Source organism: Sorex fumeus, unplaced genomic scaffold (assembly GCF_029834395.1).
Source record: "Sorex fumeus unplaced genomic scaffold, SorFum_2.1 ptg000063l, whole genome shotgun sequence".
Lineage (NCBI taxonomy): Eukaryota > Metazoa > Chordata > Mammalia > Eulipotyphla > Soricidae > Sorex > Sorex fumeus.
Window position 1 is genome coordinate 81,397,289 of NW_026606120.1, and position 16,293 is coordinate 81,413,581.

Sequence of the window (16,293 nt, forward strand, 5' to 3'; positions counted from 1 at the left end):
AAATTTTTCTGGCTGTATGAAGTAGAGACAAAATCCCAGGGGAGGCAGCCTAGAGCAGAGCCAGCAGAGAAAAAGCAAGAAAGTTACTGCCCCTGGATTCCTGGAAGATATCACAAATCTTACATCCAAAGATGTCTGCACCCAAGAGTAACTATGTCCTATAGTGTGGTTTAGTAAAATCCAGTTACCCTTTCTCGCAACCTTTAGGGTCTCCAAATTAGAAAGCAAACATAAGCAGAATAAAGAAAAAAAAGTGGAATTCAATCTTTATTTACAGGACACTGCGAGATATGAAATTCCACATAGAAATAAGAAATCCATTGAGAGAAGCTTCATACAGTATGTACAGTTTGGAACTGTTCAAGTATAGTTTCATTGTAAAAAGTGCTACGATAACAAACCACATTTAAAAAGAGTTCATAGGAGAGAAATAGTAAGACACACTTATACCAAGCATTGTTCACGACAATATTCTGCCTCAGCTGTACAACCTAAAAGTTAAAAGTCCCAGGAGCACCATCCTGAACTTGGAACGTAAAGCCTTCAGAGGTAGTTTCAGGTACAACATTCTGATCTTCCTCTTCCTAAAAGTATAAAAACAAAACAATATAATCCTAGAAAACTACCTACAAGTATATACTTATTTCTAAATTTTGGGCCACATCTGGCTGTGCTTAGGAGATACCATGTTGAATCAGACATCAAAAGCCCAGCCTCACACATGCAAAGCACAATGCTCATGTCCCCTGGGCTATCGCCACACCTCCTGTATTTCAATTTTCTCTTAACATCTATCTACTTAATTTTTACTTCTCCACATTATTTTCAGTATTTTAAAAATGGAGGTGAGCCAGAGTGATAGTACAGTGGGTAGTCTCATACTCATTTGATGTGGGTTCGGTCCCTGGTACCACACATGGTCCCCAGAGCCCAGAGCCCTCCAGGAGTGATCCCTGAGCTCAGAGCCAGGAGAGAGTCATGAGCACCAATGGGTGAAATCCCCCTCCCCCCCAAAAAAAATCTACACACACACACACACACACTAAAGCAAAAACCCACACAACTAAATAGTGAGGAAAAGCTGCTGAAATAGCAAAATTTTTTTTTTTTTTTGCTTTTTGGGTCACACCCAGCGATGCACAGCGGTTACTCCTGGGTGCTCGGGGACCATATGGGATGCTGGGAATCGAACCTGGGTCGGCTGCGTACAGGGCAAACACCCTACCCGTTATGCTATTGCTCCAGCCCTGAAACAGCAATTCTTAAGTGTCTCAAAGGGAGAGTTCTGATTTAAGGATTGCTGCTACAGTTAACAAAAAAAAAAAAAAAAAAAAAAAAACCATTTTTTTCCACTTTTTGGTAGAAAAAGAGAAAAACAGGGAGCTGGAGAAACAGTACAGGAGATAAGGTGCTTCCTGCATACAGCCAGCCTGGGTTCAATGCCTGGTTCTCCATATGATCCCGAGCCCTGCCAGAAGTGATCCTTGAGCACAAAGTAAGCTCTGAACACAGCAGTGTGGCCCAAAAATACAAAAACCAAAACATTATCGTGTTACTCACCTCTACAGAGAAATATTTCTCAATCAAGTTTAAGGAAGCTTTGTATACAGATTCGTTTTCATGGTTTTGTAGAGCTTCAATTTTGTCCAAACCTCCACATTCTTCAATCATTATACTAAGTTTCTCAGTTTCACCAAGTTTCTCAGCAGCCTAAAGAAAAATATTGTTTGCTGGTCAGTAATATAAATGTTACTTAAATGAAAAAAATAATGTCTGCACTTGAGTATCAATGTATGTTACAAAGAAATATACATGAGTTTCCGCTACAACCCTGATAAACTAAAACAGACTCATTTCATCTTTTTAAGCAATTATTTTTATCATTTCTAACAGAGATTGTGCATGAAAAATACTAAGTTAACTTTAAAAATGAGGTGGAAGGCTGGAATGATAGTACAGTGGGTAGGGTGCTTGCCTCGCACAGGGCCAACCCGGGTTTGACCCCCAGAATCCTATATGGTTCCCCTGAGCACTGCCAGGAGTGATAGTCCTGAGTACTGAGCCAGGAGTAACCGCTGAGCATCACTGGTGGATGATGCAAAAGAACATAAATAGTAATAACGAAAAGAATGAGGTGGGAAGAGTTACGGTGCTTGCCTTTTATGTGGCTGGTTACAAGCTCAATCCCCAGAACCTCAGATGGTCTCCTGAGCACCAATCCCTGAGCGGAGAGCCAGGAGTAAGCTTGAGCATCGGTCTGTGACCCCAAAACAGAACTTTGCAAGTGACACTATTAAGGTTTAGGTAATTAACAATGGGAACAGGAAATTTTTTCGAAGCAGCCCCGACAGGGCAGAGTTAGAGCTGAAAGGTCTAGAGTCCACTGTAGAAGCATCAGATGGCTCTTGTCCACTGTCCTAAGCACAAGGGGGGTGGGGGGCCCACAGCCAGTTAATTTCCCTTGGGGCCATAGCTATAGCACTGGAGGCAGAGGGTGTTTATCTTTGATGAGGCCAACCCAGGTATGATCCCTGGCACCCCATAATGTCCCCCAAGCCCTGCCAGGAATTAGCCCTGAGCACCCCCAAACCAGCCCCCTCCTCCAAAAAGCACCAAAATACAATTAAGGTAGAGAACCACTGACTAGAAGCAACGATGAGAGTACTGGAGATCAGGCATTTGCCTTGCAGGTGCCAACCCTGGCTACATACCCAGAACCACATATAAATCTCCAAGCATAGTCTGGGTTGACTCCTAAGTAGAGCTAGCAATAGTCCCCATAAACCTTGGTATGGCCCCAGAACCCAATAAATAAAAATAAAGACAAAGATAAACTTCGCATGATTGGAGTAATGGTACAGCAGATAGGGCACTTGCTTTGCACACTGTCAACCCTGGTTTACTCCCCTACACTCCACATGGTTCCCAGCCCTAAGCGCAGAGCCAAGAATAAGTTCCTGAGCACTGCCAGGTATAGCCCATTTTTTTTTTTTAAATAAAATAAATTTCCTTAACTATTTGTTCATAAAAAATATATTAAAGAATACTGCAGGTGGTTCGAGTGATAGCACAGCAGGAAGGGCATTTGCCTTGCACATGGCCAACTCGGGATCAATTCCCAATATGGTCCCCTGAGCACCGCCAGGAGTGAGTGATTCCGGAGTGCAGAGCCAGGAGTAAGCCCTGTGCATTGCCGGGTATGACCCAAAAAGCAAAAAAAAAAAAAAAAAAAAAAAAAAGAATACTGCAGAAAACTGGAGAGAGTAGAGTGCGTAGGGAATTTACGTTGTACACAGACAATCTGGGTTCAATCCCCCACACCCATTTAGTTCCAAGAATCCCACCAGGAGTGATCCAAGCCTTGAGCATCTCTGAGTGTGGACCAAAAACCAAATAACATATGGGGGGTCAGGGGGGCTGAAGAAACTGTATAGCTCAGGGTGCTTCCCTTGGATTGAACCAGGTTCAGTCCCTGGCATCCCATGTGGTCCAAGGACCCCCAGGAGTGATTCCTGAGCAGTCAGGAGTAACCAGAGCATCGCCAGGTGTGGCCCAAGAACAAAAACAAAACTATTATCATTAGGATTTTTTTAAATCCTCCACTTTTACTTTAACAGATGCACAAATATTTAAAGATTAAGAAAATTCTTTGTTTCAAAATAATTTAGGGAGTTTGATGAATAGCAAGGGCTGGAGCGATAGCAAAGCGGTAGGGCGTTTGCCTTGCGCGCAGCCAACATGGCCGACCCGAGTTCGATTCCTCCGCCCCTCTCGGAGAGCCCAGCAAGCTACCGAGAGTATCTCGCCCGCACGGCAGAGCCTGGCAAGCTCCCCGTGATGTATTCGATATGCCAGACACAGTAACAACAAAGTCTCCAATGGAGACGTTACTGGACCCGCTCGAGCAAATCGATGAACAACGGGAGGACAGTGACAGTGACAGATGAATAGCAGAAAAATAACTCAGGGCCAGAGACAGTCTGGGAATCAAGGCAGATGTCTGGTTCAAATCCTGGCACAGCACAGGCAGGGTTTACTCGTGAGCAAAGTCAGGAACTGCTCCTGAGCACTAACAATTTGGCTCAAACCTCTGTCCCCCAAGTCAAAGGAAAGGAAACCAGCTCCCCAGAGGAAGAGTGTAGGCCTCAGATGACATCCCTTTTTTGGGGAGAGGTTACCACAGGAGATTGCACACAGGGCTTACTCCCACTCTTAGCTCAGTGATCTCTCTTCATAGGGCTCAGAGAACCAAATCTTGTGCCAGGGAACTGAACCCAGGTCAGTCACAAGCAAGACAAGTGCTACATGCACGGGTTCGAGAGCATGCTTTGAAAACATACAGTGGGAAGTCCGGATCCCCACTGCATCACACATGCCAAGCACAATCCTGGCAGCACCACTACCCATGATGCCCAAGACAAAGAAGTTATTCCCTAGACCAAAGAGTTCCCTAGACCAAAGAGTTATTCCCAGTCAGTTGTACCACATACATGCATATGTGTGGGCACCAAGGCCTTAAATCTTATACATGAACATTATAGCAACTCTCCAGCCCCCTAGGGCCTGGGGAGAACAAAACTTAACTAATGATGCTCAGCAGGTACCACAACCAAAGATCACAAGGTTTGGTGAGCAACCTGACTGACTGTGCAAGCAGTGCAGAGCTGTGCATAATATCAGAAAATCGAGAGTGGGGTGTGGGGGTGGAGTGATAGTACAGCAAGGAGAGTGTTTACCCTTGCACCTGGCCCACCCAGGTTCAATCTCCAATACCCCATATGGTCTCCTGAGTGCTGCCAGGAATAATTCCTGAATGCAGGGCCAGGAGTAACCCCTAAATATTGCTGGGTTGTGACCCAAAAAGGGAGGGAGGAGAGGAGGGGGGAGAGAAAAAAGAGAAAGAGAGAAAAAAGAGAGAGAGGCAGAGAGACAGAGAGACAGAGTGTCAGAGTCCGGAGTGTCAGAGTCCGGGAAGTCTGGGTTTCCCTGTCACGCAACCAAGGGAAAAGGTGAGGGGAGGAAATTAAAATCAAATTCCATAGTGCTAGACAAAGATCAACAGACGAAGAGTGGGGCTGAAGTGATAGCACAACGGGTAGGGCATTTGCCTTGCACGCAGCCAATCCAGGTTCGATTCCACATCCCATATGGTCCCCCGAGCACCGCCAGGAGTAATTCCTGAGTGCAGAGCTAGGAGTAACCCCTATGCATCGCCAGGTGTGACCCAAAAAGAGGGGTTGGGGGGGGAGCAGACTAAGAGCACACGAAGCAGGCTTTGTACAAGGGAGACCTAGGGACAATCCCTAGCATCACATGCTCCCCCCAAAGCACTCCTAGGAGCAACTTCAAGTAGAACTGGGCCACTCAAGCACTCCAGTTATGGGAGTGGGAGGGAAGGGAAATTAATTCAAATAAATTCCTTCTTTAAAAAAAAAAGGCAAGACAAAATATTACTATATTGGGCCTGAGACAGTGTAGTTAAGGCTTTGCACGCTGCCCAACCAGGTTCAACTCCCTAGCACCATAAATGGTTCCCTGAGCACTGCTAGGGTTCACTCCCGAGCACAGAATCAGCAACACGCCATAGGCGGCCAGCACTGCAGGGTATGACTTCGCGCCCTCCTGAGAGAACAGACCAGGGATGTTACTTTAGATTTCACTTTGTAATCATAAGTTTATGATCACACCTGGGCCCGACTTTAACTCTGGATCAGACTGTATATTTGTCTTTTCCTTCTTTCCTTTGTTGTCTTACCAGGAAACTGCAGGAGTTGAAATGCCACCTTGTTAAGACTTACCTGAAAGATATTTGAAATGGCATCCAGAATAACCAGAATAATTTTGGTGTCTTTTGCAGTCAGAAGGTTCATCAATGGTTCTATTATGCCACAATGAACAAGGTATACAATCTGTTCAACAGATCCACCACTTGTATAGTTGGTCACAGCCCATACAGCTTCCTTTTGTGTCTTAAAGTCTGCCTAGTTTTAAACATAACAAAACAGGCTTATTTCAGAATGGTAGTTTAAAAAAATGTCTCAGAAAAACATGACTAAAATACCATTTGGTTCCAACCAACTTTAAATGAAAGAGGCAGCAAAGGACTATGAATAGAACTCAATCCTGAGTTGACCTGGTTCTACCCCCCAGCACCACATGTAGTGGCCCCAAGCACAACCAGACCTCACTACTGAGCACTTAGGAATAGCCTCTCAGCTCTATAGGGTGTGGCCTGAACCAGAAAAGATGCCTAAGAGATACCACAGGAGTTAGGACATTTGTAGTACATGTATCAGTAAAGACTCTGACCTAGTTTCAAATCCCTGGTTTCAATTCCTGGCACCACATAGGTATGTATCCAGGCCAGACATAGCCCCCGAGAATGGCCAAGTGTGGGACCAAATCCCCACACGCCCCCCTCCAAAAGACTGAAGGGCTGGAGAGATAGATCATTGCAGGAAGCCTGGGTTCAATCCCCGAACCCTACTGAGCCAGAAGCAACCCTAAGTACTGCTAGGTAAACCACCTTCTCAGGGCCAGTTAGAGCTTAGCAGCCTTAAGTACAAGCTCTGCGTGCAGGTACCCCCAATTCAATGCCCAGAACCACATGGCCTCCCTGAGTGCCACTAGGTTTGAACTAAACCCCAAGTGTCTTAGAACTGGGGAGATGACTCAAAAGGTTGGAGCACACACTGGATTTGATCCCCCACACATTGCATGATAGAGCCTTGGATGTGAGCCTGAGAATGACCCTCAAGCACCTCACAAAAATAGCTCCACCAATGTAAGTAAGCCTCACATGCATGAGGTCTGATTAACTCATGCTTGATTCCCAGCACCACCCATAAAAACCTGATCAAGAGGCTAAGGATATAGGCCTGGGTAGAGCATTTGCCTTTGCATGTGAGATACTGGCTTTAATCTCAAGTTAAAAAAAAACAAAAATTATCAAGAGGCCAGGGCTCACTAGCTAAAGCTGTGTCTTATACAGATGACACATAGTTGTCTATGAGGACGGGGATGGGGGGAGCACATATAGTTTAGGGAGCTTTTTCTTGTTTTCTTGAGCCACACCCAGCAGGGCTCAGGAGCTACTCCTGGTTCTAATTCTAAGTACAGGAACATCCCCAGGTGTGGTACAGAAGTTGAGGAACTTATGCCCTGTACTACCTGACTCAAAGGGAGCGAGTTTGATCCCTAATGTGCCTACATGCATCAGTACCATCTCTGTAGCTCTGCCAACCATGATTCTGGCCACATCACAGGTGTGCAACTTACGGAGTGCCACTCCATGTGAAGCAACAGGGCCAGTACACTTAACACCCGCAAGCATGTCTGAGAAACACACTGACCTACAGTAAACACAACAATATGAGTGTGACCCCCATCAAACATTACAGCAAAGTGTGTAGGCACCCGTCATTATAGTAACAGCAACTGAGGGAGGGGAAGGAAGCAAGTAGAATAGATGAGCGTATCTAAGTGGCCAAGGGGCAGGAATATACTTCAGTTGCTAAGGGCCAGGCCTTATGTGTGACAGCCTGAGTCAGGGCCCAGAGTGCCCTTCTCAAACCTTATCACAGCCCAACCGAACATCTGTTCATAAACGTCTTATTTCAAGACTCCACCATTACCTTCGCAAGAACACCAACAAGAAACGGGACTAATCCATGATTCACAACTTGCTGAATTTGGTCCTGGCGGCCAGCAGTGATGTTTGACAATGTCCATGTAGCTTCCTTCTGAATATTAGTTTTGGAGTTCGTTAGCAGGCTGGGAAAGACAGCAAGTGCTCCTGCATCTATAACAACCTGAGTCTGTTCATCTGTCCCAGTGACGATATTTCCTATGGCTCTTAGTGCAGGAGTCTAAACAGGGAAAAAAAGGACGATACTCATTATTTCCCCCAGCACTGCTTAAAAACTCAATTCCCTGTAAGGATTTTAAAAAGAGGGACCAGAGTGATAGTACAGCTCATAGGGTTCAATTCCTGATATCCTCTATGGCTCTTAGAGCCAGGAGTGATTCCTGGGCACTTCTGGTGTGGCCCAAATCCCAACCTCCCAAAGAGAGTTCTAAAAAGAGAATCTTCATGGTTTAAAATAGTATTAGTACCCACTACTTTCATTTTTTTGTTTATTGGCCACAATCCAGAAGAGCTCAGGACTTACTCCGAGATCTAAGCTCAGTGAACATATGTGGTGCTGGGCTATCAAACACAGGGTAGCCCCATACAAGGCAAAGTGCCCTACCTGCTGTACCATCTCTCAGGCCCTTGGTATTTTATAATCTCATGTAACAGTTACTAACTTACCACTATTGGCAATTCAGTAGCTCCTAGAAGCTTCACAAGTTGGGGTACAACTCCCGTTTTCACGACCATTTCAATCCTTTCATTTGGACCATCAGTAAGGTAGGAAATGGCCCAGCATGTATCTGCTAGTACTTCTGGATCATCGTGCATCAGGAGACGAACTAAAGTAGGAAGAATTTGTTCCACTGCATCAAGTGGAGGTGCAGGATTCTTGTTTCGACAAAGGTTTGAAAGTGTCCAGGTAAGATTACGCAAGTAACCACACTAGGAAGAAATAAAAATGTAATGAGAAAAAAAAATTCTTATAGCTTGAGAGCTCTGGAAAATCAGAATCAGAACTTATATTAGTGACTTACTGCTAAAGATGACATATCGGGAACTGCAAGAAGAGCCAACAGTGGATCTATTGCACCGTACTTGATAACCAAGTCTCGGAAAATTGAACCATCACCTGAAAAAAAGGACAAGGTAAATATATTTAGCTGTCTAGCATTATCAATGCTCAAAGACTGAGCACACCAGCAATGCAGTGCACTCTCAAAAAAATCAAAACACCTTAGACGCCTGCTAGATACTGAGGTTTAGATGCTTCTGTTGCTCCAAAGCAGCACAGGAAGCAAGTAAGTTTACGATGTTAACACATAGGTAGCCATTACTTAGGACAGGTTTCATTATAATCAGACATCCTGTCAAAATAATTTAAAATCCAGGTACCTGCAATATTTCCTAGAGCCCAGACAGCTTGTTCACTGATGTGAGCGTGGGGCGATGCCAGCAGAGATATGAATGCTGGGATAGCACCTCCATCTACCACAGCCTTTGTCTGTTCTGATGTCCCAGATGCAATATTAGTAAGGGCCCAAGCAGATTCAAACTGAATGGGACTACAATCAGTTCTGCCCAAGAAGGACACAAATTTTGGAATCAAACCAGCCCGAATGATATTGTCAATGGGAGGCTGTTTTTCCCTGGAGAGTAGTTTCCTGAGAGTGAGCAGAAACAAAAAAAATCAAAAAACAAGGTGGTTAACAAAGTAAGTTTATGTAAAAACCAATTCAAAATGCAACTTTAGACTTAGAACTATATACAATCTCTTAGAGACTAGATTAAACAAAGGCTAGAGTCAAAGAACAGCAGGTAGGGTGTTTACATATAGCCAACCTGGGTTCCAGTCCTGAACCCCACCAGGAGTGACCTCTGATGGAAGAGCTAGGAGCAAACCCCGAGAACCACAGAGTGTGGCCCAAAAACCTAAATGCTTAAGTACCCTGGAACTGAGAAGCAAACAGGACTGCTTTACAGGCATCCCATACGGTCCCCCAAGCGAGTCCCCCACCCTCCCCAGGAGTAATTCCTGAGTGCATCAAGCATCAATGGGTGTGACCCAATAAATAAATAAATAAATGGCTAGAGGTGAGGGGACTGAAAATAGTATAGAGGTAGGTCACTTGCCCTGCAAGCACAGCAGGTGTGTGCCATCCACTCCACCAAAAAAAAAGTGGGGGAATCTTGCTTAGGAGAATCCTTTCCCACTGTGAGAGGCTTCCTGCCCCTTTTCAATATATTCATTTGACCAAAAAGAAAAAAGAAAAAGACTACAGGAGGGAGAGATCTTAAGCAAAAATAATAAATTAGCCTCACCCAAAGGACAGTCTAACTACAACGGGCTGTTGGCTTTAGATTTTATTTTACCATTGTAACTGGACAGTTAGTATAAAGGGAAGGAGACTTGCATGTGACTGACCAGGGTACAATCCCAATACCCCATTTGGTCCCTCAAGCCCATCACGAGTGATCCCTGATCAGAGTCAGGAATAAGTTCTGAGCACTGCCAAATGTGGCATAAAAGTCAATTAAATAACTATAATAATAAAATACAATCATTTTACTCAAATCATCTTTCTTCCACCTCCACCCGAAATCTTTAAATAGCTGATTTCTTTTGTCACCAGTGCTACAGAAGGCTTACCTAGCAGCTTGAGTAGCTTGGAGCTGGCTTTCCAAATTGTTGCTATTTATGCCTTTGACAATGTCATCCACAGACCAATTTACAGTACCCTACAAGAACAGCAAAGTTCATTTGCAAATCATCACTTTTAACACTAAATGTAAGATTTATACCTGTTTTCATGAAAGACATTAAGACTTGACAAAAACTAAAACATTTATTCTTACATTTAATTTTGCCTCTTAACGATTTCATTGTAAAACGGTTCTCAAACTAGATGTCACACAGCTTGTCAGAATCTTAAGTATCCTTAAACATCCTAGCATTTTTTAATTATAAAAGGCAGCCATGGGGCTGGAGCAATAGCACAGCGGGTAGGGCGTTTGTTTGCCTTGCACGCGGCCGACCCAAGTTCAATTCCCAGCATCCCATATGGTCTCCTGAGCACCACCAGGACTAATTCCCGAGTGCAGGGCCAGGAGTAACCCATATGCATCGCCAGATGTGACCCAAAAAGAAAAAAAAAAGTTTCTTACATTGAGATTTGTTAAAAACCTAAAGTTGGCCATTGTTTGCGAAGTTCATGCCCAATTCAATCAGCTAATCAGTGGCTGAATAAATAGCAGTACTCCTACATAAAATTAAAAAAAAAAAGGCAGCCATGAACAATTTTTAAAAAAATTAAAGGGGCTGGAGATATAGTACACAGGTAAGGCAGCTGCCTTGCATGCTCACAGCCCAGGTTTGATTCCCAGAATCACAATTTGTCCTGAGTTCTACCAGGAGTGATTACTGGTTGTAAGAGCCAGGAAAAAGCACTGAAGACTGCAAAGTGTGCCACCCCGCCCCCCGCAAAAAAAAGTTTGTAGCAGAGAGAAATGGGAGTGGGGAGTTTGGGGGCCACACCCAGCAATGCTCAGGGTGTGAGCATTGCTCACTACTCACTACTCACTGCTTACTACTAGCTTGGCACTCAGGAATTACTCTGGCAGTGCTTGGAGTATCATATGGGATACCAAGGATCACACCAGGTTGGACATATGCAAGGCCAAAGTTTTATCCACTATCTCTCTAGCCCCAGTTTTTACTTTCTATGCAAGTCTCAAATACTTGCTTCAGGCATACTTTGATGGAGTAAGAGAAAGGGCTGAGGAGTCGGAGCAATAGTACGGCAGGTAGGGCATTTGCCTTGTACGAGTCCGACCCAGGTTCAATCCCCGACATCCAATATTGTCCCCCAAGCATTGCCAGGAGTAATTCCTGAGTGCAGAGCCAGGAGTAACCCCTGGATTGAAAACAAAAATAAAAAAAGAGAGACAAGGTTGAAGAAAATAATGCCAGAAATTTTCACATCTGAGTTTGTAATCTACTACTTCTTTGTGTAGTACTGCAAATCTGTTACATATTGTACCCACAGTCAAAAGACTTGAATATCAATGCTATATCTGACTCTGAAAGACAGTGCTCCCCTTTCTCCCTGGGAGCTTACAACTATGAACAAAGGTAACAAGTAGATAACCAGAAAATAAATGCTGTGTACATCTAGTTACATAACATTTATTGCCGATTTTCAGTCAATAGGAATTCTGAGAACGGATTTTTCCTGTTTGGGTGACCTGAGTGGTATCAAAAGAAGGGATCTGATATAGTTCTTTTAGAGACAGATAGTAGAAGGTATTCAATGCTCTATTTTAAGAAAATTATTATTATTATTGGCTTTTTGGGTCACACCCAGCAATGCTCAGGGGTTTACTCCTTGTGCAAGGCAACTGCCCTACCCACTATACTATCACTCTGGCCCCCTCAATGCTTTAAAAAAAAAAAAACCACACAAGAAGTACAGCGGATAGGGGATTTGCCTTGCACAAACCAAACTGCGTATTCCCCGGCACCATATACAGTTCCCCAAGCATAGTCAGAGGTTGATTCCTGAGTTTGAGCCAAGACTAAGCCCTGAGCACTCCCAGGTGTGGTTCAAAATCAAAAGCTAAAAACAAGCCAAACCAAAAAAAAGTAGGAAAATGGCAGGCTGAAGACCCAACTCAATAACCGGCACTGAAAACACCCTCCTGCCCGCCCCAAACACCAGGCACCTCAGCACTGCTAGATAGGGCCAAAAAAAAAAAAAAAAAAAAAAAAACAGGCAGAAAATGCCCAGTAACTTTGGAGATGAAGAGACAATATCTGAAAATTGAATATGGAGAGCCAGAGAAAGAGATAGTACAACAGGTTGGGTGTTTGCTTTGCATGAGGTTGACCTGAGTTCCATCACCAGCACCCATATGGTCACCCAAGCATCACCAGGAGTAACTTCTACTGCAGAGCCAGGAGTAACCTGAGCACCCCAGGTGTGCCCCCCTCAAAAAAAAAGAATATGGAGAAGCTAGAATGATAGTATAGAGGGTAGGGTGTTTGCCTTGCACATGGCCAACCCGGGTTCAATCCCCAACACCCCACAAGGCCTTCCCAAACCTGCCCTCAGTGACCACTGACCTGAGAGCCAAGAGTAAGCCCTGAGCACCACTGGGTATGGCCAAAACCAAAACAATGAAAGGAGAAATACGGACCTAATATATAAAATAACCTCAAAGGATACAGACTCAAAACCAAGTTAGCAGCGAAAGAACATAACTAAAGCATGCATTTTCGGAAAACAGACTGAAAGGTACTTCAGGAGAAAAACAACCTAAAGAAAGCTGAAGCCAAGCACAGAACACTAAGAGGCTACAAAAAAGGGTTACACGTATATATTTCACCACATAACTGTTGCACAGTTTTTGCCCCAAAAACAACATCAACTTTTATTAATTTTTTAAAAAAAGCTCAACAGCCAGAGCGATGAAATAATGGGCAAGGCACTTGCCTTGCACTCGGTCAACCCAGGTTCAATCCCCAGCATCCTACATGGTCCCCAGAGACTGTCAAGAGTGATTCCTGAGTGCAGGGCCAGGAGTAACCCCTGAGAACTTCCAGGTGTGGTCCAAAGGTAAATGAGTAAATAGCAAAAAATCTCGTGGGAGAAAAACTGTATTGATTTTCTGGCCTGCCTAATTCTGAGTGAAAAGTCTAGTTACCTGGTTGTTGCGATTTTCCTGCAGCGGAGAAGTGGCATCATCAGGAAAGGAGCTGACATTTCTCCTCTTCAGCATCTGATCATCCTTCTTGGCTTTCCTCAGCTCCACGTTAACCTCTATCCGGCGCCGTCTCATTTCCTTGAGGACAGGAGGCATATTACTACAGCTCCTCTCAGCTTCCGTGGCCAGGTGAGGGACTGGGTGCCCACCGCCCAGTGCTCCCCCACTCAAGTCCCTCAAGGTCCGGATCCACTTCTTGGGGCACCTACCCAACAAGACTTAAGCCCAGGCAAACCACAGGCGGTACTCACTGTGCTATCTTTGCCCTTGTTCTTGAACCGGTTCAGGCGGGCTGCTGGGGAATTGGCGTTCTCATTGGTGGACATCGTTATGAGACAAAGGAAGAAAGCTATAAATGAGGGAGAAAAGGGGGGAGAAGGTCCCTTTAATAATTCCGTGCAGCACATCAAGCAAGAGCTGTCAAGCCCGCACCCAAGCCACACTCCCAAGGTCCCAGGGGAGGAACTTCCGCTTCCCAGCCCTGGGGGTGGGGGGTGGGGGTGGGGTGCCACGTCCCCTCCCCTGCCAAAGGCAGAGACTCCCTGGAGCCCACCCCCCCCAACACACATTCAGAAATGGAATCCCAGCTGCAGACACTTCTGTTTCCTAGGAACCACGTTAAAAATACATATAGAAAAAAAAAATTCAAGCGACTCTAGGAATTCGACATACACCAAAGAGTCTTCATTTTCAACACGTTCCATGTGTAAAAAAACAAACACCGACGACGACGTATTTTCACGTTCTTTTGTCATGCCACTTCGTGGTCCGTCTCTCATCCATCCGGAGCGGCCACCGGGCGTCTGGGACACGCCCCCCCCCACCCGGGCAGGACAGTGCGGCCACTTCAGTGTAGACAAAAAGGGAGAGGAGGGGAATGCCCACCCCAAGATCAACTGTTTTTTTTAAAAAAAAAAAATTCGACCGTCTTGAGGACGATCACGTCCACCCTCCCGAGGCTCCCATTGTCTGCAAACGGCCGGCAGGACGCCTGACAGACGCCCGAGCCGCGGGCTCACTCGGGCTCACCCCGGCGCCGGCTCCCCGCAGCCCCCCGCCAGGCCAGGCGCGTCCGAGGCGTGCACCGCCGCGGCAGGCCGCACTCGGGGACAAAAGGGACAGCTCCTCGCCGAGGCCACGCCGCTCTGCCCCGTGCAAAGGGGGTGTCGCGGCCGGCCCCGGGTGCAGACGCGTCCGGAGACGGCGCTCCCAACCGCCACCCCCGGGCCGAGGCCGCCACCACCGGGGCGGAGCCGCCCGCGCCCCGCCCGGCCACTCGCGTCCCCGAGCCCGCCTCCCTCGGCTCATCCCGGGACGCGGGGCGGCTTGACGCGGCGCCCTGAAAGGAAAACTCCATCCGTGAATAGAAGGGAAGAAAATCCGAGCGGCCGCGGGCCGAAATCCGCCGCCGGGGCCCCGGGACGCCGCGCCCGAGGCCTCCTCAGCGAGGCAGGCCCAAGCCAGGCCCGGCGCGGACTCCGCGGCCTCCCCTCACGCCGCCCGCACGCCGCGGCCTTGCGGCGCCGGCCGTTACCGTTCGTTCGGGCAGCGCCGCCGCCGCCGGCGGGGTTCTCACCTGTAAAATCGGCTCCGGGTTCCACAGAAGGTTGTACGGGATTCACAGGCTGCGGGCGCCGCGACCCACGGCAACGTCGAGCAAGCCTCAGCCCCGAGACGGTGTGGCTCGTGGAGCCGGCCGGCGCGATTTAAATTTCCCGGTGACCCGGCATTCCGATTGGCTGGTTCGAGCCGCCGCTGCGCTGCCATTGGCGGGTTTGAAAAACACGTTGGGTGGGGAAGTGTCATAGGGCCGGGAAGGAGCCCGGAGAGCCTCGCGAGAAGAGGGAGCGGCCCGCCCGGCCGCGCCCCCCCTTCCCCCCCTCCCCCCCCCCCCCCCCCCCCCCGCTTCCCCTCACGGCGCCGCGCGCTCCCGAATGGAAAGACTCCAGGTCCCGGCAAGCCGCGCTCCGCCCCGCTTCCCCGCCGCCGCACCTCGGCTCGGCCCACGGTGCCGGGCGGCGTGTCCCCAGCTCGCCCGCTCGCTTCCCAGAGCGGCTCTTTGGGTCAGATCATTCTCCTGCAAAAAAAAAAAAAAAATCTTTATGTGAAAGCATCACTTTGCATTTTCCCTCGCCCCCCACGCGTTAGGACACTGAAAGGACCGGGCAGAGGTTTCTGGTCACTTTGGAGGGCAGGAATAGAGCAGATGGGTGGTGCAATTTTTAATTCCCTACTAAGAAGAGAAACAAAACGTGCGTCATGAGGCTGTTTGGAGAGATAGCATATGAAGAGAGTACAAAAGGGAAAGGCCCTCGCTTTGCGTGAAATCCACGCAGGTTCCATCTCCAGCTCCTCCAGGAGTGATCCCTAACAACAAGGAGTAAAGCCCTGAGAATCACCTGTTTTGCTACCCCCAGCGTCCCCCACCCAAAAAAAAAAAGATCAAAGATAGAAATATAAAATGTGCATCATTAAAGGCTGTGAAATTCACAAATTTGTAAGGACAGGTTTCTTTTGTATGTTCCTCTAGGCAGTTTTTGTATTTAAATAATTTTAGGTACAGAAGAATTGCATGTTTTTCATCAGATACGCCAAATGTTAAAATATTAGCAGCAAGAATGGGGTTGGAGTAATAGTACAGAAATCCAGTGCTTGCCTTACATGCGGCTAAGCCAGGTTTAATTCTGGCATCCCATATGCTTCTGAGCCCCACCAGGAGTGATCCCTGAGTGCAGAGCCCAACTAGGTGTGGCCCCCACAGAAAAAAAAAAAGAGAGAGAGAGAGAGAGAGAGAGAGTAGAGCCATGTAATTCACCACCTTGCCTTGCATGGGCCCACCCAGGTTAAATCCCAGGCGCTGCATATGGTCCCTAAGGCACAGACAAGGGATCTCTGGC

The 16,293-nt window shown here is 46.9% G+C and overlaps 1 protein-coding gene across 1 annotated transcript; it reads right to left on the reverse strand.

The window, feature by feature from the left end:
• Positions 1-248: 248 nt before the first annotated feature.
• KPNA2 (karyopherin subunit alpha 2) lies at positions 249-15,136 on the reverse strand. The gene is made up of 11 exons (XM_056127143.1): positions 14,973-15,136; positions 13,648-13,745; positions 13,337-13,474; positions 10,284-10,372; positions 9,029-9,297; positions 8,671-8,765; positions 8,315-8,578; positions 7,635-7,868; positions 5,799-5,981; positions 1,561-1,710; positions 249-584 (listed from the first exon to the last, which is right to left on the reverse strand). Exons 2-11 carry the CDS (start codon positions 13,720-13,722, stop codon positions 492-494), a joined length of 1,590 nt encoding a protein of 529 aa, XP_055983118.1. The 5' UTR covers positions 13,723-13,745; positions 14,973-15,136; the 3' UTR covers positions 249-491.
• Positions 15,137-16,293: the final 1,157 nt, after the last annotated feature.